Source organism: Gymnodraco acuticeps, unplaced genomic scaffold (genome assembly GCF_902827175.1).
Source record: "Gymnodraco acuticeps unplaced genomic scaffold, fGymAcu1.1, whole genome shotgun sequence".
NCBI classification, from domain to species: domain Eukaryota; kingdom Metazoa; phylum Chordata; class Actinopteri; order Perciformes; family Bathydraconidae; genus Gymnodraco; species Gymnodraco acuticeps.
This window is the reverse complement of record NW_022991954.1, coordinates 100,121-113,399: the sequence shown is the minus strand read 5'-3', so window position 1 is coordinate 113,399 and position 13,279 is coordinate 100,121. Positions and strand designations below refer to the sequence as shown.

General features: G+C 42.0%; 1 protein-coding gene across 1 annotated transcript in view; it reads left to right on the top strand.

Annotated features, from left to right (window-relative positions):
* Window positions 1–13,279, top strand: part of slc49a4 (solute carrier family 49 member 4) — a 65,979-nt gene that overhangs the window by 34,442 nt on the left and 18,258 nt on the right. Inside the window, exon 5 of the mRNA XM_034200647.1 lies at window positions 8,146–8,270. Within this exon, the coding sequence (XP_034056538.1) occupies window positions 8,146–8,270 (125 nt within the window). The remainder of the gene's footprint in view (window positions 1–8,145; window positions 8,271–13,279) is intronic.

Below are 13,279 nucleotides of genomic sequence, written 5' to 3'. Positions count from 1 at the left end.
CACAATTTATTAATCACTCGCGCTGGCGGGGGGGTATTCGGTTAACGCGAGTGCGACCACTGCTCCCAAGCCCTGTTGCCATTTCATTTTCTGTTAAATAAGGTTAGTTAGACCATGAGTTAGACCCGAGTCTTCTTGACAGTTCATATTGTGCCGCTGCCCGGTGTAATTCAAATCTACCGCCGCACAGACACACAGCTGCTGCCCTGCAGCCCCGGAAATGGAACTGCTGGGAGAAAAAACTGACTATCAGAGATGTAACGTTATCTTTGATAATATTTCGTCTCCTCATTTTTCGTCAACGAAAGTAAAGAGAGATTTTGGCATAGTTTTTATTTAGTGAACTACATTTTCGTCTCGTCACTTTTCGTCAACGATATTGCATGATGATTTCGTTACAGTTATTGTTTACTGCCGTCGGTGCCGTCTCGTCATCGTCTCGTTTTCGTCATGGAAAAAAAGGTCGTTGACGAACATATTTCGTCATAGATTTAGTCAACGAAATTAACACTAACACGAAGGCAACATTTACATTACATTTAAGACATACAACTGCAACGAAAGCACCAACAACAATTGTGTTACAGTACTATGATACTGTACTGATATCTTCAGACTTTGTTCTTTACTTTATCCGTCTTTTTATGTAGAAAATATTACGTTTTCTCCGTAATGTTGTTTCCATAGCAACAACAACTTCCTGTCAACTCTCCTTCAAAGTAATATATTATATCCTTTTCAGTTTCGCAGAACACAAATTGGGTTATTTACATAATATGTTTACATGATTTTGTTGTGCAATAAAACAACCCGATGGACACACGATAAAGGAAATGTTCAAATTCGGCTGTGATCGTAGCAACATCGGGCCATTCGTGAGGGCATCTTAAGCCATCGTATGACCGCTGGTGGAGTTTCTCAGGCTCCGGCAGCATCTTCGTGAGTGGTGGCAAAATTGCAGAAGGACCTTGAGAAGGTTCATTTTCGTGTTGAATTCGTGTGTCAATTGTGCCCTTCGTAAGGCCATCGTGAGGGCATCTTGTTATCATCGGTGCCATCGGGCATTCGCCCCGATCAGAGTGAAGGCGAATGCCCGATGGCACCGATGATAACACGAAGATGACACGACTTGACAAGATGCCCTCACGATTGCCTTACGAACGTGCCGCTCACGAAGTTGCTGCCGGAGCCTGAGAAACTCCACCGGCGGTCATACGATGGCTTAAGATGCCCTCAGGAATGGCCCGATGTTGCTACGATCAGAGCCGAATTTGAACATTTCCTTTATCGTGTGTCCATCGGGTGTCAATTTCGGGACAGTGTGACAGGGGCTTTAACCCAAGCCCCCAGGAAGTACGCCGGACTCTGAGGAAAATATTTGTTGTGGCCAAACAGCGGTACTACACTTCCGTATCAGTCGCTGGGCCCAGAAACACTTTTTCCCATTGACTAACATTGGGAAAGAGACGTCTGTAAATCGGTGGATAATTTTTTTTAAACTAAATAAACTACCCAGTATGAACACTTGTATAGCCCTTATTAAAAACACTCGGTCCTCAAGTTGTAAAATGTGCTAATAACGTTATTCTGAGAGTTATTTTCCTCTGCATTATGAACGCTCATCTAACCCACGGGACAGCGCCGCCCGGCACGTTCATGTGACGTGTTCAGTACTACATGAGTTTTACCCTTACCCATGGATGCACAATAAAAACGGATTATATGATTATATGAATACTTTCATGACGTTTCGCTCTCTCTCAAAAGTTGGGCCATTTTGTCTTCATGCGCCAATGAGCAACTCTCATAGGAATGAACGAGGCCCCGCCTCCCACGCTGTATCCAGTTCTTATTATACATCCATGGTTTAACCACACACCTTTTGTATTGTACACCATATGTGTATAATAATGCTAGAACTTGATTTAAGTGCTTTTCTCAGTCCCTCACAACAGGAAGCAGACTCATTCATTATCATCAGGCACGGGACTGATGACTTTCTTCCCTTCTTGTCTTTGATTGGTCGTCCGTTGAGATGAGCCTCCAGTGACGAATGTCCTTTGATTACAGAAATACCTTAAAATACCCGAAGAAATTAAACTGTTTATTTAATGTATTCCTTCTCTTATTACTCCCTTAAAATTAAATACTGCTTATCTGCAGTTTTCTTCCTCCTTCTTCATTAATTTGCTGCAATATGGCTCCATTAGATTGCAGTAATGAACTGAGCAGAGAGCAGTTTTTCGTCCCTTGTCTCACCCAATGGCAGCGTTTTAAGACATTAATGTGAGGATGTGACTTATTATATGCCACTAGCTGTCCCTCAGCGAAGCACCGCACCAACGCTGAGCAAAGCTTGCCACAGGGGGCAGAAAACTACCCTCCTTTTAAATGCTTTTTGTGCTGCAGGTGTTGCAGTTTCATTTGTTAAGTGGCCTCTTGGGAAGTGTTATGTCTTGGGGGATTAGCACTTGCCCTTTGCCCAAAAAATAAACACTATCTGCTTGCAAAACGTTATATCTTGTGTCTTGCGGGTAGATTATTGCAGAAGGTTCAATTAGTAGTGGTTGCTCCGAGGTGTGGCACCCGTCATGGAAACATTTGATCCTGGAGCTGTTTAATGGTCAGGCAGAAGCTGATTGGACGATGTTTTCTTTTTACACGATGTGAGGTAGTGGGAAGGAATAACTAACCAGCAACGTCATTATCTTCCCATTACACGCCTTGGGAAAAGAGAGTGAAGGGAAACAGAACCAGGTTATTCTCCCGGTGTCAGAAAGGACAATCCTCCAGGTTGATGAGATGTGAACAAACACATTGGTATCAGCCTGATTTGTTTTCCCTGCTACTGCTCCTCATATTATTCATCTGTTTGGTTATTTACTGCATAAATTCACTAAAAACATAGATAGGTCCGGTTGATAACATCACACTGAAGATAAGATTCATCATTCCCTCGCGGGCGGAAGATTTAATCAGATTCTACACGAGTTAAATGATGCTATCTTTATGGCCAATAAATCCTGCAGAGTAAAAGATGGACTTTTAATTCAGGCGTTACCTCATCAGATGCCATGGCCCTCGTCACTCATCCAGGAGTGTGACACGGCTCTGCATTCATAGAGCCATGCAAACCTGTGGAGGGTCTTTTATTGGGACCAAATCCTATGGAAACAACAAGGCAACAACACATTATTTAAATCCCTTCCCTGTTTGTGGCAAACCCCTTTGTTTCTATTAAAAGACGTGAATATTTGAAAGGTTTTAAAGCACACGTGTGTTGTTTTTAACACTTACTACTAAAGCCGGGTTAAACGTGGGGTAGGTAAGTTTGAGAAACCGGCTCGAGATACACTTGTTGTTATATTCCATGGAATGCTCTTAACATCCTGATAGCAATGAATATCTGAAGTGCTTTGACAAAAAATCCATTAAAAAATATCATCAGTGGAAGCCGTGGCGCTGTGAAAAGCACGACCAATCATCTGAGCCGGCTAAAGTAACTGGATGGCCTACCTGCCTGTCAGCCTTCCATCTGGGCACAAACTTATCTCGTGCCCTCATTGGTCATGTGCGTGTTCGTGTGTGTTGGAGGAGGGGCTCTGTGAGGAAGTGGCAGATTTTTTCCGGCTGTGTATTTTCAAATTCTAGCGCACTCGAGCTGGTTTCTCAAAAAGTACCTACCCCACCTTTAAATAACCGTTTTTATTATAATATTTTTAGCATAGTGGGATAGGGATCTGTTTATAATGCTTTGATTACACAGGTATAACTTGTTAGTTGCCCTGATTGTTCTTTTTTATGTCGACAATAAGTAATAGTCAGCATATTGCTGTCCTTACCTTACATGTTTAGTTTGTACACATTTAGAAAAATATTGATGATAGTATATTTAAATTGCTATTCGTCTACTGTAAGCCAGCCGATTTAAACATGTCATGCATCTGACTCATCTTGCCGATCAGTAACAAAACTCTGGATCAAATGGACTCGTTTTAGTTTAGAAAATAAGCTACTTTTGTTTCTCCTGCTCAGAGTCTCAGATCGGGATTGATACGGGGGGGGGGTTGTGTGTGATTCTCTGCAGAGTGATGAGGGTTTGGCTGGGTTCAGGGTGTCCTCCCTCTCTGGCATCAAAGGAGGACGGAGAGTTGAGCCAGTCCGCGGCAGATGGGCGATGCAGATTTTAGGGGTGTAGCTGTGGGCAGAGGAACCAGACATCTCTGTGTGCAAACATTTAGCCATCTGACTACACTGCCTTTTCCTGTGCAAACGGCGACTGCAGGGAGATAAATCTACATGATAATTTATCGTCTTTCAATGGATATCGTGATACACAGTTATAAGTTCTAAACTGAGAATAACAACTAAACCTGAACTTGTTAAAAATGTCTTAAAGATTACATATTTTGCTCATTTTCTGGCTCATATTAGTATCTTGTGACTCTACTGTGACATGTCCGCATGCTTTAATGTTCAAAAAGAATGTGTGGGAGACAAACTTTTGGATTTTAGACTTCACAGACCATTTACATGCACCAAAACCTATATAACACACTACAGGAAAGGGAAAACCCCCAAAAGCATAATACAGGGGTGTCCAAACTACGGCACGGGGGCCAAATGCGGCCCGCAGCTCATTTTGAATCGGCCCTCAGCTAATTCAAATAGTATAATGAAATATGGCCCACAAATTAAACTTGTGCTTGTCATATATTGTACTAATTTAATATTTATGTACACATATGTATCACAGTATTCATGTGTGGAAACATTTTCAAACTAATCTTAGTTCAAATATTTTTATAATCAATCTGAAGCTTCTGTTTTAAGAGCTGCAAACTCAATAAAGTAAACCCTCTGGAGAGCTGTGATGTAGGCTGTTGTGTTTCTTACAGCATTTTCAAGTATCAAGCTTAATTTACCTTCATTTGATTGATTTTGCTAACTTATAACTTAGCATATGAGGCAGTATACCCCACCCTTTATATATGTTTCTGTATGTGGTCCTCGGTGAAAAAAGTGTGGACACCCCTGGCATAATAGCCAGTCCTCTTTTAGTCACGCAGGTGTAAACACAAACAATGTGATCTCATACAGAATTTCTATAAAGTTCATTCATGAAGACATGCTTATATCAAGATACATATTGTAATGGAGATTATATTATCACCTTTACAGGGATGAAAGATCTTAGCAGTATTGTCTAACCCTACAACCAGCTTGTTCTTAAAAACAGAATTATGCCGACATCGATATACCTCATGTTATCCTCTGTTACCTGTAGATGGTAGAAAATGGCGGCTCAGGTAGAAAATGGCGGCTCAGGTAGAAAATGGCGGCCCAGGTAGAAAATGGCGGCCCATTGAACCCCAGAAGACATTGATGTTTTCTTAAAATGCGAACGTGGAATGTCTGAGTGGAGAAGTTCTCCTTATCCGTCCACAGGATGATTTCCCTCCTCCCCTGGCCCTCAGCATGCTGACAAACCTTTCATCACCTAGCTGAACTAATAAGCCATTTCCAACACTTGTTTCTTATTCAAGTTAATTGTCGAGTTCAGCCTTCTCTTTCTCAAGCATCTTGTCTGAGAGCAACAAAACAAAAGTAATTAGTGTCTTCCTTTTGCTTTGGGGCGTGTGTAGCTTCATCTAATCTTTCACGAGCGTACCTATGCATACCCAGAGGAGCAGAGAGGAGTTAATGAACTCTGAAGGTTTAGGAAAGGCTACAAAGAGAAACCGCAGTGCTCCAAAGAGACAGTTTGGGAATGGCCCAGTGGCTTGTCTTCAACGATATCTTACAATGTGCCTCTCAAGGCCTGCCTGCTTAGCTGCTGAAACTAATTAAATCAACAGTCGGAGAAGTGTCCCTGCTCGTGTGATGACAAGTACAACTGAGGCATCCAGGAACAAGTGGGAGTCAGGGAATGATCTGGCTTTTCTGCAAAACAATGCATGTCTCCAGTAACAGATTAGGACACAGAGAAAGCAGACGTTTAGAAATGAGGAGACGCCTTTTGTTTCTGAAGCTGCTGGCTCGTCTCACTTTGTGTTTCAGGATCAGTATCTTCAATATGTTGTGTTTTATTTCTTTATCATTATGATAATAAAGCTTTTATTTGTAAAGCACTTTCAATACACCAGGTGCAGCTCAAAGTGCTTTAACAACAAGGCACACGTCACATTACATTAAAGGTCACCTATTATGGAAAATCCTCTTCTTCATGTCTCTTCTACATCAACATGTGTCCCCTCTTCTTCATGTCTCTTCTACATCAACATGTGTCCCCTCTTCTTCATGTCTCTTCTACATCAACATGTGTCCCCTCTTCTTCATGTCTCTTCTACATCAACATGTGTCCCCTCTTCTCCATGTCTCTTCTACATCAACATGTGTCCCCTCTTCTTCATGTCTCTTCTACATCAACATGTGTCCCCTCTTCTTCATGTCTCTTCTTCATCAACATGTGTCCCCTCTTCTTCATGTCTCTTCTACATCAACATGTGTCCCCTCTTCTTCATGTCTCTTCTACATCAACATGTGTCCCCTCTTCTTCATGTCTCTTCTACATCAACATGTGTCCAAGGTAACCCCCCCTCCCCCCCTCTTATCACCTGAATCTCCTCCTAGAGCACCATTGAGTTCTTTGTAACCAAACGTCTCTCAGAGGGGCGTGGGGAGGGGCTCCTTATTTTCATCTAAAGCAGGGGTTCTCAAAGTGCGGCCCGCGGGCCAATGGCGGCCCTGGGAAATGTTTCTGGCGGCCCGCGATAGTTAATGTGACACGCTGAAATGCATGCGTTATATTTTAATCCTCCATGGTTCGTATCTAGTAATTTAGGTTAACTTCCTGTTTCGTTTGCATGCTTTTATTTTGAAGGCGAGATAACGTGTTTGACAGGAAGTTGTGGTGGCATTGGAGACAACTTGACGGATAAAGTAGTGTCTTCTTTGTAACGGCAGAAGAGGCCACAAGCTCTTACGTTGGGTCTGGAGTTACAAATAAATTCTGATTCATCAGTAAAGTAAAGCCTACGACCATTATTCGGAGGGAAATGCTACACTGTCATTTTTGCTAGATCAAAAGTCGAAAGTTGTTTTGGATGAGTCACTAGTTGACTGGTAAGAAATTATATGAGAAGCCGCTTTGCATCTGATTACAATGCCAGAGAAGATGTATACTCCAAATGATGTTTATTGTAAATAGGAGGTGAATGGCAAGATATGTACACAAAATGTATGTGTGTTTGTTTGTAGCCTATACATAGGTATGTAAAAAGGCGTGTGTGTGATTGTGGTTATTTGCGTGTGCGTGTTTGCGTGTGTGGTTAAGTATATGAACGCACACAAAAGTCCGCACTGGAAGCATGTCCCAAAGGCGGCATTGTGTTCACGTGAACAGCCCGTGGCCCAAACCATCAGTCCTTCGCAACAAAAGTTGTTGGAAGTTTTCGTTGTGTACAGTGAGGAGAAAAGGAAGTTCCAGGAGAAATAGAGCAACGCTTACTTCGTTTTACCTCAGGGGTCGGATAAAGTGATATGCCTCATCTGCAAGCAGATGAATGTAATGCTCAAGGAGTATAACATCAAACGCCATTATGATACCAATCACATTAGACAGGAAATCCACAGCATATCACTCACTCCAGCACAATACTCTCTCTCTCTCTCTCTGTGTGTGTGTGTTTGCAAGGCACTTTTGAGACAAATTAATGTTTGATTAATCTTAATGTATACTGTATGTATAATTGGTTAGTACAATAAAGAAAGGATTTGTTTTGGAATTATTTTGTGTTCCGTTTTTTCTTGGGCGGCCCTCCATCCAATATTGGGTACCTAAATTAGCCCTCACTCATCAAAACTTTGAGAACCCCTGATCTAAAGTAACAGACAGCGAATCAGCACTTTGGAAACAGGGCTGAAACAGAGGGGATTATGGGTAATGCTGCAATGATCTGATTGGTGTTTCAGCCAATCGGAGACAGGCTCTGGATATATCTGAGACCTGTGATATATTGATGAAAAACAGTATAATAGGTGACCTTTAAAAGTGGGTGTCGGGATTGAAATGCTCATCTAAAAAGACGTTTATTTTGCCGTCTTATAGCTGTCTGTTTATAAATTGATATTCCTCGTTTTCAGGTTTGCAGACTCCATTCGGGGGATGCTGAAGCTGATCCTGGTGCTGATGCTGGCAGGAGCCTCTCTGTCCTCCACCTGGTTCAATCTCACCTGTCTATCATTCACTCACCTCCCCTCCACCGCAGGTAGGTCCGCAGCAGCCTCACTGTCAAGGTGACTTTACTTTACTCTACCTGTAGTTAGAGCAGCCGGCAGAACGACTCAGAGAGCGAATCCATCTCAGTGGGCAGATCAGGGGTCAGTCTCTGGTTGCCAAATACAGGAGAGTGTTCACACTTTTTTGACACATAGTTTTTATTTAAGACTTTTTTCATTACAAAACATAGACAAAAAAAAATGTACAATGTATTCAGGGATAGAGAGACAATTCTAAAATAAATAAATAAGAGTGGGTTCTCGTTTAGCACACCAACATTTGAATTGATGTCGTCAGAGTAAACAGCTCCTCGTATGGAGGTGAAATTATGAGAGGATGGGAGGTCACATCAACGACCTCCAGTCCTATTCCAGCAGATACACCAACCATTTTTTCCATCTGGCTAAGTACAAATATTTGTTCCAATCTTAGCAGGAAGGTCAATCTTTCCATCTCTTGAATATCCCTAACAATTTTAAGCCAATTATCTATAGTAAGTATATCTATCTGTAGAGAGTGTTCACACTTTCATCTGATGATAAGATAAGAGGTACTTTATTGATACCAAATTGGGACATGTTTGCGTTGCAGCAGCATAAAAACTAAAACAAGGCATTAAACATAAGTAGAAATTAAAGAATAGAAATACAAAATACTAGAAATTAAAGGTGGGGTAGGTAATTCACTTCAGAAACACTTTTTGTTATATTCCATGGAATGCTCTTAACGTCCCGATAGCAATGAATATCTTAAATGCTTTGACAATAAATCCATAACAAAATGTCATCTGTGGAAGCCGTAGCGCTGTAAAAAGCACAACCAATCATCTGAGCCGGCCCGGCTAAAGTAACTGGATGGCCTACCTGCCTGTCAGCCTTCCATCTGGGCACAAACTTATCTCGTGCCCTCATTGGTCATGTGCGCGTTCGTGTGTGTTGGAGGAGGGGCTCTGTAAGGAAGTGGCAGATTTTTTCCGGCTGTGTATTTTCTAATTCTAGCGCACTCGAGCTGGTTTCTCCAACATTACCTACCCCACCTTTAAGCATCTCAAAATAGAATTAAAACAGCATTACAAAAGTTCAAAATATACAGTAGACTGTGGAGATAAATAATCTATAAACTGTGACAATAAAACACTATTAAAGGGCTTTGGACACAACATAAAGCAGGATATTATTTACATTAAGTGTGTTGAATTAAATATTGGAGTTATCCAAAGAAAAGCTATGTATCAGTGAGTTCCCTGCCAGCCAGAGGTGGTGTAGGATTTGTCTTGCTTTACTTCCTTATTTATAAGGGATTGGATGTCAGGTGAGAGTAGAGCAAATGCAGGACGTTGAATCGTTTGCAGAAACAATACCTTTTAATGGCAGGTAATCCACTGAGATCAGGGCAAGGCAAAACGAACAGTACTATTGTATGAAGGATCTGACAAACAGTGACAGAAAACCAGAACCTAAATACATGCAGAACCAATCGTAAGGATAAGACACAGCTAGAGAGCGCAGGGAAAACACGAGTGGAAAGGATGTGATTATCAAACAGGTGGGAAAACACAGAGAGAGGAAGAAACAGACAAAAGACGGGATGACTACATCTCAAACAAAAACAGGAAACACTGACAGATCGTGACATTAGAAGTTGAACAAATAACTTCAAAGAGAGAGTCTCTGACTGTGGGTATGCATATCCTTTATTCTTGCGTCATAATATATGATTGACAGGCATTACTTTTGAATAGATCCATATACATAAATGCTCCATATCCTACCTTTAACATTAACACTTCTATGAGAGGCCTTTCTTACTCCTACCATCTTAAAGTAGTTATTGTTAAGTGCTGTCCTTTTGCACGGAGACATCCATCACATTATATAGCCTCCAGAATAATATACATGTTCCTTTGTCCCCCTTTGTAATTGCCACTTAAACTATGTAGTTACTGTTTGATTTCAAGTGCTTGAGTACAGAGCCAAGACGATAAAAAAAATACTTACACACTGCATATATGTAGGTGTATTTGGTACCTATTTAGCAGAAGCAATCCATTAGTGTTTAACCCAACAGTGGACTGTTTCCAAAACAATAATCCTACCTGCACCGGTCGTCATCATCATCGTCATCATCATCCATCATAATTATGTGCGTCCTGGCTCTGCTCTCTTTCTGTCTCACACTCCTCCAACTTCATCCACCTGCCATAACATACAGGAGGGGGATACAGTCTGCCAAACACCTCATTATCTGGGTATGGCATGGTCAGTAGCTCACACACAGATCAGTGTAATCTATGCTCTCTGTGGCGGCTCAATTTCCAGTTCAGTTTGAGTCACCGAGAGGCTAAGCTTGGCTATAAGCTGCGACGCGTTTACAAAGAGAAAGTCCATGCTGAAGCAAGATAGTTTTACAAAATGTAATAAGCAAAATCAAAATGCAGTAACTACGGACAAAACGGTCAACAGAAAAAATGACAGCACAAGCTCACACTGTCATCCGCACTCGACATGAAACAGGCGACTTATATACACAACCCACACCCATGTGCAGCGACTCGTCTGGTCTTCAACCTTCCTAAATTCTCCCACACCACTCCGCTCCTCCGCTCCCTTCACTGGCTTCCAGTAACTGCTAGAATCCACTTCAAGACACTGGTACTTGCGTACCATGCTGCGAATGGATCTGGCCCTTCCTACATCCAGGACATGGTTAAACCGTACACCCCAGCACGTGCACTCCGCTCTGCATCGGCCAAACGGCACGCCGCACCAGCACTGCGAGGGGGACCCAAGTTCCCATCAGCTAAAACACGTGGGTTTGCTATCCTGGCTCCAAAATGGTGGAATGAGCTCCCCATTGACATCAGGACAGCAGATAGCTTACACATCTTCCGGCGCAGACTGAAAACTCATCTCTTTCAACTCCACTTCGAGCGATAGAACTATTAACAAAGCACTTATATACTAATAAAGGACTGGCTTATCTAAAGCCAGTTGAGTAGCACTTGAAATGTTTGGCTCTATGAAACCTGATGTACTTATATGATTCTGTTTTCTTCAAGTTTGTATCTTCTTGGTCGAATGCACTTATTGTAAGTCGCTTTGGATAAAAGCGTCAGCTAAATGCAATGTAATGTGACAATTACCGGAAGAGCTCAACAAACAAATAAAAGTCACGTAAACAAATAATAATAATGATACAAATAATGAACTTGGGCTAAGTAGCATTATGGCACCTACACTCTCTGTGAACAAGTTTAAAGGTCCCATGACATGCCCATTTCTACTGATCATAATTCCATTGTTGAGGTCGACTAGAATAGATTTACATTGATCAATGTTCCAAACTCACATTGGTTTCTCACAGCATCTCTGTCTAGTGTGTGTATTCACTCTCTGTCCTAAACGGCTTGTTGGAGCTCCTGCCCCCCCCCCTCCCTGTGAGCCCAGTGGCCGTCTGCGAGACAGCGAGACACAGCAAAACCCAGCCCGAACACACACCCACACCCGCAGCCTGGCTGGGAGTTTGTGTGTGTGCCCAGGCTGAGTTCCGCGGTGTCTCGCTGTCTCGCCGACCCCACACCAGTGAGCCAGCTCACTCGCAGCAGCGAGCCTCGCAACGTCCCGCCAAGTGTGTGTGTGTGAGGAAGTCCGCGGATTGGTCACAAAATACGTCACTATACCCAAGAACAATGCAAAAAGAGAAATCTCCAACGAGGCGTTCTGGGGCAGCACAGACAGGTCTTCTCTGTGTTAGAGTTTTACTCGCTACAGGGTGTACTTTGAGGGTTTGTGACTCTGCAGACCGTTTACATGCAGAACAACTTTCATAACACAAGGGGACGGGTAACAACCAGAAAAGCATGACATGGGACCTTTAAAGAAAAACACAATTTGAAATGATTTGCAGAAAATTCAGGTTCTTTCAGACTTTTGTAATTGTTTCAAAGTGGTTCTATATAAGGCTGCACGATTACACGAATCACAAAAAATGTTTTAGCTTTTGCATTTATTAGGATACGTTTTTAGTTTGTCTGTATTTCTTGAGGAATACACATACTGTATTAAATTGATCAGTAGTCTGTCCATTTCTTTATTATATTGCAATCGCATATCGCAGTACTTTCCACCAAAATCACAATGGGACTTTTTCGCACCAGATTGTGCAGCCCTACCCTTATATAACATCCTTGATATCCTCAGATCAACTTTATATGATTCTGAATTATCTGAATTATCCAAATTGAAGTCAAATGAATATATTAAATTGTTGTTTTTATTATCGCGACTTAATGCACATTACATTTCTCGTAATATAGTGTGTTATAAGAAGTACTAAAAGGAAATGATTACTGTACGTTCAGCTCTCCACACTTAAACATTAAGAAACCATACTTAAACATATAAGATAAAAACTTGCACATAAGAACATTTAAGAATATAGGATGACATTATGTACCTTAATTTAAAAGCATCTCTGCCCCAACATATTTTCTCTAAGAAAAAAAATCTTCTCTTGGAGCAAACATCTCATGATCCCCTGCTGCTGTGATCTCCACATGTTCTCTTTCAAAGACATCTCTCTCTGCCCTCTGGGATTCAGATAACCTTATTTGATAAGATGGTTAGAGCGCCATGAGTGTTTGATATCAGAGCTCCATTAGAGGGGAATAAAGACGGGCAGGGGGACGGCTGCCGGGCGGCGAGGACCCCGGAGGATCTGAGATTAAAGAGACTTGCAGGCTAATGGGAGCTCGTTTGGACCAATCTGCTGTGATGAGGGAGATGGAGGGAGCCGTGATGGCTTAATCTGCGAGAATATCCACTCTCACACACAGTCACACGTCTCACTTCAGGCCCCTCCTGCTGGGATCAGATCCACACACAGCGAGCATGTGAGGGGGTCAATATGAGGTGGAAATATCAAAGCTTTTGACTGGAGACATGGGTCATTAAAAGCGCTTGAATTTATGTTGAGGTTGATTTGTTAAAGAAAGACTGT